The sequence below is a fragment of the Silene latifolia genome, chromosome X, assembly GCF_048544455.1.
Source record: "Silene latifolia isolate original U9 population chromosome X, ASM4854445v1, whole genome shotgun sequence".
NCBI classification, from domain to species: Eukaryota; Viridiplantae; Streptophyta; class Magnoliopsida; order Caryophyllales; family Caryophyllaceae; genus Silene; species Silene latifolia.
Genome location: NC_133537.1, coordinates 255,957,868 through 255,980,621, shown reverse-complemented (window position 1 = coordinate 255,980,621; position 22,754 = coordinate 255,957,868). Strand labels below are relative to the sequence as shown.

General features: G+C 38.8%; 2 protein-coding genes across 2 annotated transcripts; one reads left to right on the top strand and one right to left on the bottom strand.

Annotated features, from left to right (window-relative positions):
* Positions 1-888: 888 nt before the first annotated feature.
* Positions 889-2,340, top strand: LOC141619967 (uncharacterized). The gene is made up of 2 exons (XM_074436961.1): positions 889-1,444; positions 1,589-2,340. The coding sequence occupies exons 1-2, from the start codon at positions 889-891 to the stop codon at positions 2,338-2,340; spliced, it is 1,308 nt and encodes a 435-aa protein (XP_074293062.1).
* Positions 2,341-9,383: 7,043 nt separating this feature from the next.
* On the bottom strand, positions 9,384-14,252 carry LOC141619965 (uncharacterized). Its single transcript, XM_074436960.1, has 4 exons — positions 13,782-14,252; positions 13,582-13,700; positions 12,889-13,176; positions 9,384-12,135 (listed from the first exon to the last, which is right to left on the bottom strand). Exons 1-4 carry the CDS (start codon positions 14,250-14,252, stop codon positions 9,384-9,386), a joined length of 3,630 nt encoding a protein of 1,209 aa, XP_074293061.1.
* Positions 14,253-22,754: the final 8,502 nt, after the last annotated feature.

Genomic DNA, 22,754 nt, shown 5'->3' with positions numbered 1-22,754 from the left:
ATTATGTACAAATTTCTTTTATTCCAAATTTTTCCAATTAGTTATTACTCTAATCACTATCTCATATTTATCAAGTAAATGAAGCGTATTAGTAATTACGAATTCGCGAATTGCTTTCTTTTGTAAAACTTTGCGTATTCAATTTCCTGTTTTCAGCGAATCGCGAATTCGAATTGCGAATTCGAATTATGCGTACTATGAATTCGGTAACCTTGGTTTGACACACATCTCACGAGGCCGGTTTCTAGTTTTGAAGGTTATAAAATGGATGTTAAGCAAAGGTCAAGGCAACACCATGACAACATGGCAAAGAAATCTAAACCCAGGAAATCTCAAATCAGACGATAAATTAAATCAAAAGCAAAATTAAGACTTTCTTTTACCAATTGTGAGAACTTAAACCTAGACATGGAGTCACCTGAATCATCGCATCGTTTGAGTACTGTGGGTATACCTCAGACTGCGGATGCGAAAGGCACGAAAGAAGTGAGTGAAATAGTGGGAATTTCTGTCTTACAAATGGATGCAATAGTCGAGGATGCTGTCACTGATTCTGAAGCTGAGGAAGATACGGAGGCGGGGTGGACGGAAGTACGAGGTAAGAAACGTTCTCCTTCTCCTAGTTCTGAACCTATTAGTTCTCCTGCTTCACAAAGATTACTGCAAATTTCTATGGAGGATGTTAAACCCGAAATAGACTACTGGATTACATCGGTAGTTTGTTATGTGCTAGGTGGGAACCCTCCATGGGAACTTATCAATGGGTTTGTTAAGAAACTATAGGGCAAATATAAATATGATAAGATATCGTTTTTGCCAAATGGTGTCTTCTTGGTCCGTTTTCCCTCCTCGGAGTGTCAAAGTCTGGTTTTACAGCAAGGGTTTTCCATGTTTGATAACAAGCCTCTTGTTGTAAAACCTTGGACTGAAAATGTTAGCCTTACCAAGGAAAAAGTGAAAAAGGTTCCAATTTGGGTGAGAATTTGTGGACTTGCGTTGAAATTCTGGGGTACTACATGCTTGGAGAAAATTTCTTCCCTTATTGGCACCTATATGAGGAGTGATGGAGCTACCAAGAACAAAACTCGTATTGGCTATGCTAGGGTAATGATAGAAGTGGAGGTGGGGCAGAAGTTTCCGGATAAGCTTTATTTTAAGGATGAGAAAGGTCATGATGTCAGTGTACTCGTGGAATATGAGCGGAAACCTGTCACATGTTCTGTGTGCAATGGTATTGGCCATGAACATGGTATGTGCAAGAAAAAATCTGTCCCTAAACCTGCTACTAAACCTACTGTGGTACCTACTAAAGTCTGGAGACCAGTGTCTAAGCCTGAACACCCAGTACAGGGCAATGCACCTACTGTTCCTGCAGTGGCTTCTGCTGGTGCTGGGATTATCAATAGGAATCAATCTGGCCCGCCCTTCAACTCCTGTGACTGTGGTTACAAAAATAGTCAGACATGAGCATACCAGGGGTGAATCTTCTGCTGTGACTCAGCCAAAATCTTATGCTGAAGCTCTTAGTCCAACTAAGCAATTGGAAGGGGGAAAGACACAATCCAGTGATGAGTTTAATAATGGATAGCATATCAGAATAAGGTAAGGTTATATGGCCTAGTAGAAACTAAAATAAAAGACAATGATTATCCTAAGGTTCTGTCTAACTTGGGTCAGCAATGGAGAGGCGTTCATAATAGTCACCACCATCCTGGAGGCAGAGTTTGGCTCATTTGGATTGATACTAGTTTTCATGTTACCTTGATAACTTCTTCTGATCAGCAAATAACAGCTAAGGTTATTGATGTTGCTTCTGGAGATGAGTTTTTGTATACTGTGGTGTATGGGCATAATGATGATTTAGAAAGGAAAATATTATGGCAAGAGCTCAAAGATATCAAAGATAGGTTTGATGGTCCTTGGAGTATTGCTGGTGATTTTAACAATGTACTTAACTTCAATGAAAAGATTGGTAGAGATGTGGTCTTGAGTGATATTGTGGACTTCAGAGAATGTGTGGATTATTTTGGGATGACTGACGCAAAGGGGATGGGTGCCTTCTTTACCTGGAATAATAAGCATAAACCTCACTCTAGAGTTTTCTCTAGAATTGACAGGTTTTTGATCAATTGGCAATGGTTAAGATTGTACCCTAAATGCTATGTTTACTTTATGCCTGAGGGGCTATTTGACCACAATCCATGCATCTGTTTTAGAAGAAATGTTCAGAAAAGGAAGCCTCATTTTAGATATTTCAACATGTGGGGTCAAGATCCTAATTTTAAGCAGATTGTTTCTCACCACTGGAGTAAACCTATCCCTGGCACCTTGATGTTTTAAGTGGTGAAGAAATTGCAATGTTTGAAGAAACCTTTGAAAGAGTTGAATAGGAATAGGTATTCTGACATTCAAAAAGCAGTAGAGGTGGCTAAAATGAGATTGAAGGGTTTATAGAACCAGATGCACCACTGCTCTACTAATATGAATATCCTTGCTGAAAAAACTGTAGCTGCTGAGGAATTTTGTATCCTTAGTAAGGCTCACCACAGTTTCCTAAGTCAGAAGTCCAAAGTGGATTGGATACAACATGTATATGAGAATTCCAGTTATTTTCATAGCAAAATCAAAGCCAGAAAAATTCAGAATAAGATTTTGTAGATTCAAGGGATTGATGGCAAAACCTACACTGAGCCTAAGGATATTGAGCAGGCTTTTCTGAACTATTATATGAAGCTTCTGGAGAAAGTAAGCCAACAAATAAGGTTCATGGACCAACTGTTAGAACTGGTAAACTGATTGAGGAGCATCATTGTAGAGCTTTATTGAAACCTGTTACTCCTGCTGAAGTTAAGGCCTGTATCTTTTCTATCCCTGTAACTAAGTCTCCTGGTCCTGATGGTTTTACAAGCCAATTTGATAGGGACTCTTGGGAACTGATAGGGGGGAATATCACTGCTGCTGTTATTGATTTCTTCCACTCTGGTCAACTTCTGAAGCAACTCAATACTACTTCTATTACCTTGATACCAAAAGTCAGTAACCCTACTAGTGTGACTGAGTTTCGCCCTATTGCTTGCTGCAACATTCTTTATAAGTGTATCACTAAAATCTTGTGCAATAGATTGGGAGAGGTTTTGCCTGACTTGATATGTAGCAACCAAGGGGCATTTGGGAAAGGGAGGAATATTGTGGAGAATGTCTTAATTTGTCAAGACCTAGTGAGGCAATACAATAGGAAATGTGCCTCCCCTAGGTGTCTCATTAAGATAGATTTGAGGAAAGCCTATGATACTATGGAGTGGAGCTTTCTTCTTCAGATGATGAAAGCTATGAAGTTTCCCACTAAATTTATTGATCTGGTGATGATGTGTATCACTACACCCTCTTACTCTCTGAGTGTTGATGGGAGTGGATTTGGTTTTTTTCCAGGGGAAAAGGGGGCTTAGGCAAGGGGACCCCTTATCTTCTCTCCTCTTCACTTTATGCATGGAGTACTTATCTAGGGTTTTACAAGTGGTAGCACAGCAACCTGACTTCAGATTTCACCTACTTTGTGGTCCTTTAAGATTGAATCACCCGTTATTTGCAGATGATTTACTTCTTTTCAGCAAGGGTACTGACACTTCTATCATGTGGATGCTTAGAGGATTTGCTACCTTCTCTGCAACCACTGGTCTGCAGCTCAACAGACACAAGTCTGACATCTATTTCAACGGGGTTTCAACTGAAGTTATGGGTAACATTATGCAAGTTTCTGGGTTTAGGAAGGGGACATTACCCTTCAAATATTTGGGAGTACCCAACTCTTCTAAAAAACTGACCAAGCATGAGGGTAATAAGCTAACTGATAGGATTGTTACTAGAATCAGAGCTTGGGGTTCAAGCCATCTTTCTAATGCAGGTAGATTGGTACTGGTCAACTCAGTACTGTCTACATTGCATTCTTACTGGGCAACCATTTTTCTTATTCCCAATAATATTATGAATAAAATTAATTCTATATGTAGGAATTACCTCTAGGGGGGGGGGCAAAGACTCTTATCTAAAAGCTCCTAGTATAAACTGGGATACTTTTTGCTCTCCTAAGGAGGAAGGAGGTTTGGGCATTAAATCTGCTAAACTTTGGAATACAGTGTTGTTAGGCAAATACACTTGGTGGCTAGCTGCTAAAAAAGATCATTTATGGGTCTGGTGGATCAATCATGTTTATATGAAAGATGGAGACTGGCAGAACTATAAAGCTCCCACTAATAGCAGCTGGTTATGGAAGAAGATTGTTCAGGTCAAGGACACCCTTAAGCAAGCTTATAATGGTGACCTATGGCGTAATGGAACCTCTAACTACACCACAGCAGAGGGATACAAGTGGTTGAGAACTCAAAAGAATAAGGTGCCTTGGAGACATTTATGTTGGAATAGCTTCAATGTCCCCAGGTGGTCCTTCATATTCTAGGCTTGCGTTCAAGGGAAACTACTTACGAGAGATAGGCTCCTCAGAATGGGATTTGGGCAAGGAGATGACTGTTACTTGTGTGGTGGCTGTGCTGAGTATCATGACCACCTCTTTTATAAGTGCCCTTATAGTAGTCAGTGCATGAGGCTTATGCAGCAGATGTTACATTGCTCTTTCCAAGTACAGAGGATGGTGCAATGGTTTTCATCTGGTAGAGGAAGGAGCAAGCTTCAACGCAAATGGATTGCAGCTTGTTTTGTTGGTTTGACGTATGCTATTTGGAGAGAAAGGAACCTAGCTTGGCAGCAGCAGCAGATTAGAGTTCCTAAGGTGATTGTGATACAGACTATGTAGGAAGTTAAAGCAAGGTGGAAGAAACTGAATTCATCCCCTCTTAAGCAGCAAGATAGAGCTTGGATTGACCTCATTAGCTAGTATTAGTTATTTGCTGATTCGTTTTTGTTTGTACATGGTATACGAACACTATCTGGTGTAATTTTGAGTTTTTTGATTAATATAATACTTACCCTTCACAAAACAAAAAAACACCATGGGAACATACCAGCAGCTTATACTGGCTTTAGACAAGGATCACAGAGCCGATGAAGCTCATAATTTTTGATGAAAAAGATGGGTAATGATCTGCATTCAGTACCATGGCAATCTTCCATCTCATGATTTCTGTTTATTTGCGAAATGCTATGTTGGACCATATTGTCAAGGTAATTTCCCTCCTTCCACACCATTTCATTAAGCTACCGGTTTAGTTAATTTTCCCTGCTGATCTGTTTTCATTCATTTTCATTATTTAGTATTGGCCATGTCTAGTTTCCATTTCCAATAGAGCCAAATAATCACTATTCTTTGGTTCAAATTACTATAGAATGAAGCAAAAAGGTTCACTACCTTGGTTGCGTTTCTATTTGTTGTGATGTAAGAGGCATTCAATGCTAGTCTAAATACAATTTTATCATGGGTCATTTAGAAACAATTTCTCTTTGTTGTTAAACACAAGAGTAAGGCTGCATATGTTCGACCTCCCTTGATCTTGTCATTTACGGGAGCTCTTGAAGCATAGAGTAATGGTGTCTTACCGGTATGGGCCATGTTTGTTATGTAATATAAATGTTGGAATCTTTCACCACTTGGTATTGATGCATAGGGGTATTGGTATGAAACATTTTATAGAGATATCTACTAAGTTCAGGTTGTTTTTGTAGTGTGTTTATTGTCTTCATAGACTATCGATTTCATTTTTCGGCTGATTGCAACATGTTTATGACACTTTATGTTGATTTTCCATGTCTGTATTCTTCATTGTGTTCCTTATATAGTAGATCTTCTCACTAGTCACTAGTACGCTCTCTCCTTTCCCTAAATCACTAACTTTTGTGTCACCTCATACAAGTTGAAAAGATAGTTAATTCTATCTATGGGTTTGAATCTTCGAAATTATAAATGGGCCAAGAAGTTAACTATGCTCATCACCTATGGATCAGAAATGACTTCTTTCCATCTTTAGAAGAGTTCATTTGGCCCATCTAATACTTCACGAAGGGGAAATAAGAGAGTTAGTGAAAATAGGAACCTTTACTCACTTTCTGAAATCTGCCTGATAACCCGTTTGAAGGGCGCCAGGACTCTGCAATGTTATGAACAAGTTCCAGTGCATGACTTACTGGGGACTCATTCTCGATCGTAGGGGCCGGCGTAAACCACACTTCTCCGAAACTCATCTTCTTCATGTTGCAAACATCCAAAAGTTTTCTTAAAATCTTTGTTTTTTTTTTCAAGAGTAAAATTATCTTTGAATGAAACTGAAGATTGTTTGTAATTCCATCACATTTATTCTTATGGTCACCAGCATGTGTTATGTCCATAATATAATGTTTTCTCGTGTTGTGAGATTATCACGTTTCATATAACTATATTTACTAATTTCCATCGTCCCAAGACCAATGATCATTATGACAATTTGTTTGTCCCATATTTTTTGGTGACTTGTTATAGTAGGTTACTGCAATTATAATCTAGCTATATCACCATTTATCAATAATATTAATTGGGAAGGGGCAGACGAGAGTACAATTTCACCTAGGGTGAAGATGGGTATCAAGGGTTGGCTTGTTCATAAATATTCCTATTACCTATCTCTAGGACTATCCATAATTCGGCCGAGGCTAGGACAGGACGGTTCAAACCGACCCGGATCTACCTCATCTCGGTCCGATCTTTCGATTTGGAATTTATTGAGGTTTGCTCTCCGGTCTGTACTGGTCCAAAGACTCAAAATAGTTTCTCTCCAATTGTGGTTTTGACGCAATGTTGCCAAATATTTTCCTCTCTCTTTTCCTTGTTTAAGCCCATGTTGACGCACCACAAGAGTAAAAGTGCAAATACCCGTGCCAATATGTCTTTGCCCAAATCTTGTCATGAGATTGTTGACCATATGACTATATGAGAATATAAATGAGGTAGTTAGAAGTTTTTTTTTTCTTTTTTTTTGTCAGCTGTAAATAAAAATTTCACAGTTTCATGGCTTGCTTAGCTAAGCTATGCGCAAGACCATTAGCTGCCTCAGAATAAAGTTAAAACATAAACAATGAAAGAAACTAAAAGAACCCCGAATGTCCTCTAGTAGCCCCGCAATTATGTGGTTATCCTTGTCAACCCCCGCTATTTGGTTGATAAGTTGTAAACAATCCGATGAAATGTGCAGGTGAAGAATTTGCCCTTCTCTTGCCCACTCCACAATATCACGAACCCCCAAAGCTTCAGCCTGCAACGGTGATTCAGCTCTGGTGCGTACCTGTCTGCGACCCAGCTCCTGTCCCGTATCATCATAAGCAATCGACCCAAAAGCCGCCTCAAAGGTCCGGTTCCAGCTGCGTCCACTTTCACACGTATCACCGCACACCCGGTCGGCTTACCTAAAATCCACACAGGGTGACCATTGCGAATAGCCGTAATTTCCTTTTGGGATGACCCCTCCTCCTCTATTCGCATGTCACTCCGAGCCTGTCTTGAGACAAGGGACTTACACAAGATTTGCACTCTCTCCCAGATGACATTATAGAACATATTCGTGATCACTTGTGAGTTAACCGCTTGATCCTGGAATTTGATTTTGTTTCTCAGAGTCCATAGTCCCCACAAGATGGCCACAAAATGGATCACTGATGCGATCATAATTAGCGCATATTTAGCCCCTGAATTAGCCTTGTTCCCATGCTTTTTAGTGCATATTTGGGTCATTTCTTATCTTTAGTTCTTTATTTTGCATATTCTTTGAGATTTTGATCCCTTGGTAGGTAAGGAGTAAGAATCTTGCATTTTCATGGCAAAACAAGACTAAATTGATCGAATTCAATGACCAAGCATCAAGGAGAGACAAGATTAGAAGGCCTTTGTACATATGATAGTATATGAGCAATGTTGAGAAAGGATCCTTGAGTCCCCAAGGAAATCCCCAAGGAATTTATGAAGAAAAGGGAAGAAAAGAAGAAGAAGCCTTGCTGAGGCACAATCCGTGCGGATTGTCCCCAATCCGGCCGTCCTCCAGCTGCAGAATCCGTGCGGCTTTCCACAAAGACGCTCGGATCCCACCTCCACAATCCGCCCGGATTCTCTTAAATCCGCCCGGATTCCATCGCCAGAATCCGCCCGTCCCGACCTTAATCCACCCGGATTCCACCCCAGCGCATTTTCGTCTTCTTCAAGCCTCAAAGAAAGACGCCCTTCCTTCAAGAAATACCGGCTTCTCCCTGCTCAAATCTCAAAAGTGTAATTACTAGTTTAGCCCTTAGTTAACCCTAATGCATCCACCTAATTTCCACTATAAATACCCATTTGTAATAATCCTTTTAAGATCCTCTTAGCTAGAAAAATCCTTCCTTAGATTAGATTAGGAGTAGATTAGAATAGATTACTCTTTAATCTTTCCACAAATTACACATTAATCTTTCCATAATTACTGTTCAAGTTTATTATTCAAGTTTATTATTGGGTAATTGAAGATTATTGGGAGATTGACAACCTTCCATCAATCATCAAGTTCTTCTATTATTCTTTGCATTATTATTTTGGAATCTCCATAGGTATAATTCTCTTAATCCTTGTTTTAATTATTGTTAATCTTTTTACTTGTTCATCATGTTTGGCTTTGTTAGTATGATTGACAACCTTATTAACATGTTCAACTTGATAATGAGTGAGTAGTCCTTTAGCTAGGATTAGTGGGTAATTAAGGGAAACCAACATGGGATTGATTCATGCTTAATCTAATATGTTCACATGATTAAATTGCTTGCTTGTTGTGATGTCAACTTTATGCACATGTTATGTTTGATGAAATGCTAAGCCTATGAATCCTTGCATTTTTACCATCTCTTATCTACTCAACTTGACTTGTAAGATATAAACCAACTCGAGTCTTGTTAGACCATGCATAAAAGTTGAATAGGAGGAAAGTAAGTCGACTCGTAGGTGTTGTACAATCTAATCGATTCGGCCCCGGGACCCAACTCTTCCTATGAACCGTAAGACATAAACCAACTCGGTTCCCCACAACACTAATTGCTTGCATATAATTGTAAACATGTTTGTATGATCAAAACCATGAATCCCCTATGACCCCATGATATCCTAGCATCTTTAACCATTTGTTTACATCTTTTCTTTTATTGTTTGTTTTACTATATTGCTTGCATTAGTTTAGACACAACTACAAACCCAAACAAATTGTGACACTAGCATAAATTGAGATAGATAGACTTAGAACCCAAAGCACACCGTCCCATGGATCGACCTCGACTTACCGCTAACTAGTTGTTTGTTGAGTATTATAAATGTGTTTGATTGGATGAGTGACGACATCGTTCGGATCAATCACCTAGCACGTCCCCTCCTCCCTTTTGTTCAAATAGTGAATCTAGTCACAAATCCAATCAGAAATAGGAATGCCCCCTGCACCCTCGACCCGAATGCCTAAGACCGATCCAGCCCAGAGTCTACTTAAAAAACCACAGTCCCTAAAAAGGTGTTCAGGAGTTTCCATGGTTCTCTGGTCCCCTCTACACATACCACAGAAAGGATCCACTTCAATATTCCGCTTAGAGAACTCATGCCCGGTCGGTAGAACATTGGTAATAATCTTCCAAATAAGAATTTTCCACATCTGCGACACATGCAATTTCCAAAGCATTTTCCGACAGATGTGTCGACCTCGATCGTTGAGTCTACTGTTGTCCTTTATCGTTCCTGCTTTGACCATGTACTCTGCAAAGATTAAGTCATATCCACTCTTTACCGTATAAGTGCCCGGTGTTGTGAGTGACCAATAGACCTTATCACCCCTTCTCACTTCACATTGCGGTATAACAAGAATCCGTGTGGCCCACTCATCCATGAAGAAACCTTCTATGAAGTCTTTATTCCAACTACCATCAGATTGGAAAAGGTTCCGTACCTGTAGATTAGCCAGATGACCATTACTTTGAGTTAACAATTCATTTCTAGACTCCGGCCTCTCTCCCCCCACCCATCTTGCCGTCCAGATATTTAACTTCGATTCAATACCGGGATTCCAACCCATATTCTCCATAACTATAGCTAGCCCATGTAGGATGCTACGTATGCCCCACGAACACCCGGAACCTCTGATAGGAGTCATACCCTGCTGAATCACTTGAGTGCCGAAAAGCTTTTGTATGAAAATCCTGCAAAAAAGAGATGTCTCTCCAGAAACGATTCTCCACCCATGTTTAGCCAATAATGCTTGATTAAGGAATTTCACATTACGTATGCCTAATCCACCCGCACTCTTCGGCAAACTCAGGAAGTTTTTGCTACACCAATGGATATTATGCCCCATCTTACATCTCGTCCACCAAAATTGTGCCAAAATAGAATTAATCTTTTTTGCCACACTTACCGGAACTTTGAAGACCGATATAAAATAATTTGAGAGATTTGATAGAACCGATGAAATCAGAGTAAGACGTCCTGCTGGTGATAGAAAAATCCCATTCCACGAAGAAATGCGTCTGGTGACATGATCAATAAGTGCATTAAAGATGCCTTGTTTGGATTCTTTAAATTCCGCTGGGATACCCAGATTTTTCCCAATACCATTGTTCTTCTTGATATCAAAGACTTTCATAGTCCTCTGTGCTTTAATCAGAGTAGTATTCGGGCTAAAAAGTATCCCTGACTTATCCACATTTAACCTTTGACCCGAAGCTTCGCAATAATCCTTGATGATTTGCACCAAATGGGTCACCGTATTCCCCTTATCCTTGAAAAAGAAAACCGAATCATCCGCAAAGAAGAGGTGTGTAATAGGTCGAACCTCCCTAACTAGTTGAATTCCATGAATCAACCGAAGCTCATGCGCGTGCTCAACAATTCGGGACAGTACTTCCATACACAGAATGAAAAGATAAGGGGATAGGGAATCACCTTTTCGTAATCCACATCTAGGTTTGAATTGCGGTAGAGGGACACCATTTACCAGAATTTCGTAGCTCATCGTCGTAACGCATCTCATCATAAGCGATATCAAATGCTGAGGAAATCCATACCTTATCAAAACCGCTTCCAAGAAATCCCATCTGACTCTGTCATACGCCTTACTCATATCCGCCTTGAAAGCACCCAATGCTTGTCTCCCCTGCCCATGACTCGAAATTTTATTGATGGCCTCATGAGCCACCAGAATATTATCACTAATGTTCGTCCCCGGGAGAAAAGCATTCTGCGTTTCACTTACGAGCGAGCTCATCACCTTTGCCAAACGGTTAGCTATACACTTTGTCACAATCCTCATCATCACGTTACAAAGGCTAATAGGGGTGTAGTCCGTAACCCCCTCCGGGTTTTCTTTCTTTGGAATAAGCGCAATAAAGGTTCTATTAATCTCTCGTAGCACCCTCCCAGAATTGAGGATAGAAAGAATAGCCTTTGTAAAATCACCTTTGATCATGGACCAGCACCTTTGGTAAAAGACGGCGGGAATACCATCAGGTCCCGGGGCCTTGAGGGCTCCCATTTGGAAAACCGCCGTACGGACCTCCTTAGCGGAGAAAGGCCTACTTAGGCGGTCCAACTCATCCTGTGAGAAAGAGTGATCAAGATGCTTGAGCGTGTTCTCAAAACCGGAACTTTCTCTCCACTCCACGCTGTCGTTCGAGGATAGATAAAGATCCATAAAAGAGTGATGGAATTCATTTCGAACCAGGCTCTCATCATAATTCCAATTTCTATCCGAGCCTTTAATGCCGTGGATATGATTTCTCCCCGCCCGACCATTAACCCAATTGAAGAAGTATTTCGTGCAAGTATCCCCATCAACCATCCACTTGATCTTTGCCCGCTGCTTCCAGAATGCCACAGCCGCCCTTGCAAACTCCGTTACTTCCTCATTTACTTTTGTGTACTCCTCATCTCCATTCCCCGTGATGGCCAAAGTCATGCCATGTTCCAATCTTTGATCAAATTCATCCCATTTCATTCTCCATTCGGCGCGTTTATCCAGAGTCCAGCGCTTAACACTCGTCCGGATTCTAGATAGTTTCCTATTTACTTGATACGCCGGGGAGCCCTTGTCCCTTCTTTTCCAATCAACCCGAATTATTTGCACACACTCTTCATGGTCCAAGACCCACGCATCAAGCTTGTACGGTCTATTTCCAGCTATGGCTACAAGATTCAAATCAACTTCAATGGGCGCGTGGTCCGAGATTTGGATAGGGTAATGTTTGATTCAAGTATGTGGGAAGACCGTGAACCAATCCTTCGATCCAAAAGCTTTATCAATTCATTCATAAACCCGCTTCTCCCCCTTGCGATTATTACACCACGTAAAACATGGTCCCTTAAAAGGAATGTCCAAGAGTTCATTACGAATTTTCCATAAGCTAAACTCATCCGCTCCTCCTATAGGCCTTTCGCTCAAGCTTAGTTTGTCACATCGATACTCAACCTGATTAAAATCCCCCACCATAAAAAAAGGATATTTACAAGATCCAATCCATTCCTCAACCTCTTGTAGTACGGAAGCACGCAAGCTTACACTTGGTGCGCCATAAAAAAGCACAAGATACCATACTAATCCATTATATTTTTTGACCAAAAGGATGATGAAATGATTACAAGCCTTAACCAAAGACATACGAGACTCCTTTCGCCATCCTACCCAAAGTCCACCCGATGCCCCCACAGCATTAACCTCAAAACACTTGTCAAAACCTAGAGTCCTAAACGTAGGGAAAATCCTACTAGCATTACATTTAGTTTCTATTAAAAAAAGAAAATCATAAAGCTTACTACCTACCAACGCTCTTATTTTAGGAATTGTAGGGGCGAGCGTGTTATTGAGACCCCTACAATTCAAACTAAACCCCTCATGGTGAAAGAGGAGGTTGTGAAGGCCCAACCTCCGCAAAGCCATCGAAATCAGTATCAACACCCCCCCATTCACAGATGGAAAAGACGAGTCACTTGACTCTACCATCACCACGTCCTCCACATGAACTCTAAAACCCCAAGTGGGTTGATGCCCATCCTGCTTATCCTGCTCACACTCTGGACTCCAGCATCTTCTTTTCGCCATTTTGCGTAAGTAAACCTTAGTCTCCTCCATGGACCGTTTAGCAGAATCAGGGATAATATAATCACCAGCGTCAGAGCAGCATCTACGTTTCCTTGCCCCTCTGATCTCCTCCCTGTAATATTCCCTCAAATCAGAAGCATGGTAAACATCTACTCCCTCCTATTCATTTTAACTCTCCCCTTTCAAAAGGGCACGCAAATTAAGGGGAGAATTATTTTATTGTAAAGTATTGTGGTGGTGTAAGGTAATTGGAGAGAGGGAGGGTATTATTGTGGGGTAAGATGATTAAAATAAGTATTGTTGTGGGGTAAGGTGATTAAAATAAGATAAAGTATGAGTATTGTGGGGTATTGTTGTGGGGTAAGGTGATTAAAATAAGTAAAACTTTACTAAATAAGGAAAGGGGGAGAGTTATATGAATAGATGAAAAAGGAAAGGGGGAGAGTTAAAATGAATAGGAGGGATTATTAATCCCAAACAGCCATCAGAGGAATTGCCAACAGGCAACGCTGCAAACAGCTTTGACTTGGCCCCCACCTCAGGTACATCGAATAACTTCACCCCATAATCTCTTATCGGTTTCTTTCCTTTATCCCTGTTACCAGTTCTATTAGTCTCAGCCTCCACTAACTTCTCCTATGGGACCAGATTAGAAGATCCTTCTTCCAATTCCTTGCCCTTATTGACAATGGCAGTGGAAAAGAATGAAGTTGGTGCCTGATTGTTCTGTATGTCATTCCCAGTTGCCTCATGAGAAGTGGTAATGAGAGGTCCCATCTCAGAGCCTCCACCCAAAGCCAGCTGTAACTCTGTATTAATCTCTGTAGTATCATCAGAGGAGATAACAATAACCTCCTCCCCATCCCTTTCCTCAGAGAAAAATTCTGATGCCAGAGATTCAGATGGAAGAATGTCTCCAGACAATGATGGATCATCAATGGGAAGATCCTCAGGTTCATTGTTTGCTTCAGTATCTTCATTGTTGCCATTTCCCAAGTCATTGGTCCCAGTATTTCCTTCATCCAGTGTAGCCATCATGATGTCATCAGTCCCTTCCCCATTTCCAGCTATCTGCCCTGACCCCTGACCCACCTGCCTGGTGGTCCCATCAGCATAGTGGTACACAGTGGGCCAACCCTCCACAGGTGGGTCAAAAGTTTGATTGTACCTCCTATGTTCATCCTCCATATGTTAAATGAGACAGTCTCACATTATATTAACATGAGACCGTCTTACGATAGAGTAAGTGTAAAAGATTTGTTTATTTCTGGTTCATGAGTTAGAATTAGAGTTAAATGAAGAATGGTCATTCTTTCATCTTTTTCTTGTCAAAATTATCGAGTATTTGTTCATTGGTTTGGAGTTGTATTTCAAAAGAAAAAAAAGGAGGCAAAACTAATGCTCCATACAAAACATAATTCTTGAGCAGGGAGGAAGAAGAGTGTTATAAAAGCCCTGAAACAGAAGCGTGGGACAAGCACTCAGCAAAATACATGATATTGATGTTTGAGGTGTCAGATACCGCCTTATGCAACTTTTCGTGTACTCGAAGTTTTGTATCATCCATGTGTAGAACTATTGGACAATAAAACACGAATGCTGGGCTCGTGTGAGGAATTGGCACAAAGATCAAATATTTTTCTTATATTTCCTTCCCTGGTCACTTGAATCATTCTCAGCCTTGGGATTTGACGTGCATGACGTCCGATCATTCTCAAGCTTGGAGCGATTAGTAGGGATATAGGGTCTATCATATTGGCTTAATATGGGCACGCCAAAGTTTGGTCTAACTATGGGTCAGATTGGGCCAGTTTGAGTTATTTGTCATGTGGGGTTGTGCTCTTGTATAAATGAGGTCATGGTTTGAAGTTGGGTTATTTGGGTCCTCATTTTTGTTACCAAGCTGCTACTTGACGTCGACAAATTATTAAATAACTTCAATAATATTAAATGGATTTTCTAATTTGCCCCTTTTTAACCCAAACATTTCAGTTAAACAATCGACAAACAACTTAATAGACAAATCGAAACTAACAACTAATATCGAATAACAAACAATTGAAGAACCTTAGATTTGATTTACGAATTGAAAAACGTTAAAATAATCGACGGAAAAAGAATCGTTTTTTTTAATTACTAAGTAAAACAACGTTAAACTAATCGATGTAAAACGAATTGTTTTTAAAAAAAATTAAACGCCGAGTTACTAATTATGCCAAGGTAACTAACCAACTTATATTAAAATCAACAAAAATTCGATATTAAGTAGCGTTCAACTTTAAACAGTCATAACTTAAGTTTTAGACATGATATTGAAGTAATTCCAAGTAGAGGTGATAGCTTATCCTTTTACGGTTCTAACGGTAGGTCATACGCCCTAAACAGATAAGATGACCGTTTACGAAAATGCGACGGTACAAGAAAACGTTGGACCTGGGACCATTCACGTCAAAGGACGTGACCTGGACAACTTTGTACGTGGAACATACACGTTCAGACCTAGGATTAGACATAAATGATCCATGTCTAAGCCTAGGGTCGGATGTGAATGGTCCACATCCGGGCTTAAGTTTGAAATTCTAACGTTTTGCTATTTAAAGGCAGTCCTTCCCCACTTTTCAGTTTTAATTCGTATACTTATAAAACACAATTATAATAATAATGTTTTTTTAGGTGTGTAAGAGGGACAAAGCCCCGATACAAAAATAAACTTAAACAGGAACTAAACGGGGAATAACGACCCTAAATAAATCTTCACGGAGAATCGTACGAATGCCATTAGCAGGTTGATCAAAATAAGTAACGGTAGTGTTGGCCATGATCCCTTCATTATCGAGCCAATCACCTAGCTGCCCTATTTGCTTCGTGGAAAACATGGTGGATTTTAACAGTCCATCCTTCTAGTTTGATGTGTTCGATGCAACGCTGAACAAGAGGTCGTAAACTATTTCTTAACAACTGTTCATGTTGGACAAAGCTCACACAAGACGAGTTGTCCATATGAACTAAGAGTTTTCTAACCCCCAAAGACCGAGCTCGTTCTAATCTAACCACACGAGCTCGCATTTTTGCCCTCATGGAATTACACACCGCAAGAAAAGATATATGTGCTAATAAAATTACCAGCTTCATCTCGGATAATTCCTGTAATACCCGCCCTGTTTAAGGACCCATTGGTCGACCTATTGACCAAAGGAGAGCCTTAGCAAGGGATACGGGAGATATTAGTTTATCAACGTAGCTTGTTACTCGACCTAGTTGGGGTTACTCGGCCGAGTAACTAATATACTCGACCGAGTATGTCTATACTCGACTGAGTACCTCGTCAGTCAACGAATTATTATAAAACGCAGAGTCTAAAATGTAATTCACTTTTCGACGGTTCCTTTCTCTTTCTAACCCTAATCTCTCTCTCCCAATCATCTCATATCACCCTATACTTCTTACATGGTTTTGGATACTAATCCAAGGAGGGAATGGTTCGTACATAAAGTCACCGAGTCGGGTTTTCGCCGTCGTCGTCATTGGTTACGTCTAAAGGTGAGTTTGTGTTTAGTGGTTATCTTTCAGTAGATCTTGATTAGTTCAGTAATAGGATATGGTTGTTACTTGCAGGGTTCGTCGTGGAGTCGTGTGTGACTTGTTTGATGGACGCACTGTCATGGAATAGCGAAAAGGTAAGGTTTCCCTACTTAGTTGCCTGTTTAATTGATTTAAGACGATTTGATTGTTGTATTGGCATGATTGGTATCATTATTGGAATTGTCTTTCTTGATTGTTGGATTTGTTGTTGTTTGTCTATGTTTGCGAGGTGCGTCCTCGGCTGAGTGGAGTCATCAATCGGGAATGGCTTCACTCCCTTGATTCGCCCCTTGTGGTTCCCATCAAAAGGGGGATGTGCACATTAATGGACATGGGTTATTGCTCGTTGCGATGAGCAGAGCTTAGGTGGGTTAGGCTGCGTTTCCCCAGTGGCGATGAAGATTACCTGTTGCAGATACATGCAATTTATATAGACTTTTTAGCCTCTTGTTGCACGCATTTCTATACCATTTTCATTGTTTTGTATTGCAAAATGCCCCGAATAGGCTACTTTGGTTTGTTTTGTCTTAATTGCAGAAATGGACCTTAAAGTAGTGGAATCGCGCCTTTTTCGTCCTTCTTAGCATGCATTTTGAGGAGATGGAGATTTTAGAGCAGAAGACTACCTCGGGAAGCGTGAAGGAGGTCCTAGGAAGCTAACCAAACGAAGTCAAGGCTGTTTTCAGTGGAAGATGCTCGATCGAGAGCTTTTATAGTTCGATCGAGTAGTTTGGCAAATGCAGGTGTTCGGTCGAGTGGTTTCTGAACTTGATCGAAGTGGGCTAATTTTGAAGTGTTCGATCGAGAGCCCCAGTTTCTCGATCGAAAGGTTTTTCTAGAGAATCACTCGATCGAGAAGAATAAAAGGGTTCGATCGAGTGACTAGCTATTATATACAGGTTTCTTAATCCGTGTTAGGTTTATTTTTATGTTAATAATGACTTCCCTTTATAAAGGAAGTCGAGGTTAGGTCTGTTAAAAAATATTAATCTAATTAATTTACATATTCATATATGTGACATTTTAATTTAGTCACAAAATTAAACCTAGATCTTATGCATGCAAACATAAATAAGATAAGAGAAGAAATCATTGTTCTTACTATATGATTTCGGTTTTATGGGCACCAACAAGATCTCCTTCTTGTTAGTTCTTGAGCTTTCCAATAATGGATGAACAAGATTCAAGTTTAGAATCTCTCCCAAAAGCATATACCCAAGGAAACCTCTTAATAACTAATATTATTTTGTACTAGAAATAATATAAGTCTTACTATAAAACTGACACAAAAATTATAACTTTTGCTCTTAAAAATAGGTTCAAGAGGGAGTATTTGTGAAGTTTATTTCTCTAGAATTTTCATAAGATGTAGAGAGAATAATAATAATTTCTTACACTAGAAATTCTATATCAAAAATGAATGAATGAAATAGAGAGGAAAAACCCTTGCCTTTTTCTCATGCCAAAACCGGTTGGAGGGGGAAGAGTGCCCTATACATGGGCTTGTTTTTCTACCCAAGAAAATAGGCATGCAAGGCTAGTCCCTAGAGGTAATAATCATGTTCCTATTTAAAATAAAAACACAATATTAATCCTCATACTCCCTCCATTATTTCTGTATATATAAGATAAAATGGGTTCCATTTTATCTTTGTCAATTTGTCAATTTTGTCACAATGTCACATGTAACATGTTACATGTTTATGTCTCACATTTATGCATTTTTTACCCATTAAAAATCAACATACTAATAAAAAAATGTCATATACAAAATCAACTAGTAATTCGTAATTACTTGTACCAAAATGGTTTATTGAATTATAAATCACAACGTCTTGTATTTATAATAAATTATTCATTCAATTTCAATTGTTTCGTAAACAATAATTTTATCTAAGTAATAAAATAATTCAATTACTTAGACCGTATCTAATATAATCGAATTATAATAAGACACGTTAATTTTACTCACAATATCACCCGTCAATTTTGTGCAATTTAATTAACTCGTATCGGCATACGATTAATTAAATAATCAATTAAGAGTATTTCCCTATAGGTATGACCTAAGGGGATCAACTGATCACCACCGTCGCACGACAGTAATGTCAAACTCTAGTCAGCCAATCATTACCGGTATGTGTGGACCAGTTGACTATAAAATATTACATCCCACATGTATTCTTAAAATGAGATTTAAACATGTGATCATCATGATCAACAGTTGTGATCGCATTATTGTCGTAGGACACATATTCCAACAATCTCCCACTTGTCCTCGACAAGTGTGCGTCACCAATTCTCTTGTCCTATTACTATCTCCCACTCAATGCAAGGTGTCTTTCAGGTCGTACTTGCAAGTGATCATATCAAGAGTGGTTTCCTCGATCTGGAGAATAACTGACTGACCGGAATTATCTACCATAGATACCTTCCGAGCGTGGCCACGCATTTCCAGTTCATTACTCCTCGAGTGTCCCTGATATATTGTTTTAACCCTGACAAGGGAGTGGACAATTCCTATCGCACTTATTCCCTTCGACTAGCCACAGCCATCATAACCCAAAATATGCCCATTTGACCCCACTTACGAAGGTCGTAGTAACACACATCAAAGTTAATCTGAAACTGTGCCACCTTAGGCGAACAGTCTTTAGTCAAAAGAATTGACTCATTAGAATACTATAGTAGCTCTCGCCACGACCAGGCTATATAAATTTTCCAGAACTCTATAAGCGGTCATAAGGCCCGACAAAGTGTTCCTAACAGTCTGCCTATGTGATCGACTAGTCATCTCATATGACTCTATGGCACTTGAACTTGCCATCAATCGCATCACACTCTAGTCACTTCGAGACGTCACCTCATACAAGTGACTATGGGCAAATACCATGTTAATCCGGGTTCACTTTAACGGGGTTTAATATTGTCTCCACAACCCGTTTGGATGTAACAAAGTATAAAAAGGAGTTTTTGATTTAAAAACTCAAACGACAAATGTGATTATCATATGAGTAGTCAATACTTGATTACTACTTCATATTCTATAATCCAATTTAGATCTTGTATGTAGTTGTTCATCTCAATCCAATTGAAATGACATATGACATGACTCATCATGTTAAGCCTATGAGAAGGCTTTGGTTAGTAGGTTTTATCAACTTCTTGTACCTTACTCAACCTTACTACATACTCGTTTTCCTTTGTAATGTATACATTTGCATTACAAAACTTTCTGAGTACGTGTCTAGATCCAATCTAGACATAGGCCCTCTAGCCTTAGAATAGCTCCCACTGTTTTCACAGTGTGCGGGACTCATCCCTCTTGCACATCCCATGATTGCAAGTGTACTCAATTTCCGTTGTAAATATTTCTCATTGTTCTTTATTGCCTAGAACGATTCTAGAAAAAATAACATAGCCACAATGGTATCTTAACCATCCTAATGTGTTTTGATTATGGTTTTGTCGGAAACTATGCGCAATCTCAATTGTCAATTGTCATTTGTGTAACACCCTTACACAAAATTGCATCAAAAACACTTTGCTTTACATCCTTAATGCTTCTGAAAGCACTTAAGGGTAATCTTTATGGCTTACTTGGTAAATATTACTTAAATTCGATTTGAAACAATTCATCATACTCAAAGTATATGAAGTGTTATACATCATTTCCTATTTAATCGATCTGGCAGCGGAAGCAATTGAAATCAATCAAATATGTTCAACTTGATTGAACTAGTCATGAATCTTATCAACATAAGACTTCTAATTTGACGCTAATATCATGTGGATTTATCTCCATAAATCCGGATAATAAGATGTATTATAATACTCCAAAAGTCTTAAATCATTTCCAATGATCAATATGTCATCCATATATTAGACTAATTAAAATTTCCGTAACTACCACTAAACTTCATGTATAAACATAACTTCTCAACTTATTGAGAAAAGTTTCATCACATGATCAAAATGTTGATTCCAACTTATTGATGTCCTACTTAAGACCCTCTCTTAAGTTTCACATTATATTAGGATTGCAAGAATCTACAAAACTCAAGACATGTGTTGAATACATTCCTTCTAATTGAAGAAGTGGGTTTTAGATTCACTCGCTATATGTATATCATCATAATGAAACACAATCCCTAAGGAGATCCAAATAGACTTAAGCATTTCAACTAGTGCAAAACCCTTTGCTACCAATCAAGCTTTGAAATCTCTCTTTATTAGTGCAAAACCCTTTGTCACTAATCAAGCCTTTTATTTCGGATTTTTATGGCTCTAAGCCTTGTATTGAGTTGTGACTTAAACATTCTCATGTAAGTCATATGTTGATTACTTTCCAGAAGTAATCAACTTGAATCAAACAATTTCTTTGTAACTTACAAGCTATTTACTTTCTAAAAGTAACACTAATTCATCATCTTCAACAAGTGATGACTTTAACCTCCTAGGTTTTGAAGAAACAACGTTATACCCAAAACGTCTTATGTAGCCAAGAAAGACCAGTTTCTTGCGACATAGCATTCTTTGTGGCTCTTGAATAATTTCTCCTACTCTGTCTTCTAGAAATAAACTTGTATTCTAAAAAGACAGATTCACGAGCCACAAAACCGTTGTACTCGTGATTATAGTAAGGAAAAATGAGCATTTGTTTCTTTTGAAAAACTTACAAACATGGTACCTTACCATTTCATATCGCCTATGATTTGTTTTCGATTTAGTGGAAAAATAATTTAGACAAAATGATAAAGTCCCTAAAAGAATCAAGTAACTCAAAGTAACTTGATTGAAGTTCAAACCATATCGAATAGCGTTTGATTTCTTATCCAACCACACATTATCCCATAATGCGTGCTAAGAGAGATTAACTTGTGATACTATTTCATATTTCATTTGGCTTATATCAAAGTCTTCACTTTGATAACCCCATCACGACTAATTCGTGATTCCTTGAACTCTTTGAACTTCTTCAAAGATTTCTCTATTTACCTTATTAAGTGAACACATTAGTGTCAACTTAAATCATTGGTAAAAGTAAATGATCAACCTATTCTGTATCAATGATTTACATTCTCGATCTCCTTTTCAACCAAAAGCACGAGACCTCTTGCTTTGAATACAAGATACGCATATACCATAAGATTAATAATCTAATGGTTTCAAGAGTACTCGATAACTCTTTGCATTCACCATTCCAGAATTTAAGGTTTAATCTTGGGTTACCAATTTGAGTCTTGCATCATCTACATGATATATCATTCTAGTTCGGTTTAGAATATAATCACCTTGATAATGGGCTAGCCATACATCAAATCATGGTGTATAGGGTCACAAAAGTGAAACCTCTTTTGTATCTTAACAAGTTTATATTCTTATTTAGAGTTTGTGCACTTAATAGTCACAATTAAGTACAACTCTAAACCCAAAACTAGATTGAGTACACAATGACTCTATCTCTCAACATCATTGTTGCTAGTTGTCATATTCTAATCATCCTATGTATCAAATACAATGATGAAAACCACCACCGGTTTCTAATATTGACGAAGTAGTACTAGCAAAATTTATGTCAATCAAATAAACATTTAAAGAAGAAGGTCCCATTAGATGTCCCACAACTAACTTGTTGATTCTTCAATAATTTGGGGTAGTTTCCTTTCTAGCGTCCAACAATTAAGACAATAGAAACTTTATCGGCTGGGATTGATAGGTTTAGTATCGTTATTCTCAATAACTTTACTTTTAACATTACCTTGTATCAATTCCATTCTAATTTTACTTCTTTAAAACCTTATCCTTTTCTTAACGGTTTAAGAGAATGCTCCCACTTATATCAATGAGTCTTTGCTAAGAGAAGCAAAAATGAAATTCATGAAGACTACTCTTCATTCGTTTGCAGTGGTTGCGTTATTTTGGTCAATTTTGATTTCAAACAAATCTAGTTACCAAAATGATGTAACGTTTTAAAGTACTTAACTCAATTACGCATATGAGAAACAATTCATTGTAAGTAGATATGTTAGTCAAGAATCAAAAACCCTTTTGATAACGAATAACTTTTATCTATACTCTTTACAAGAGATCCTTAGCAATGGTTCA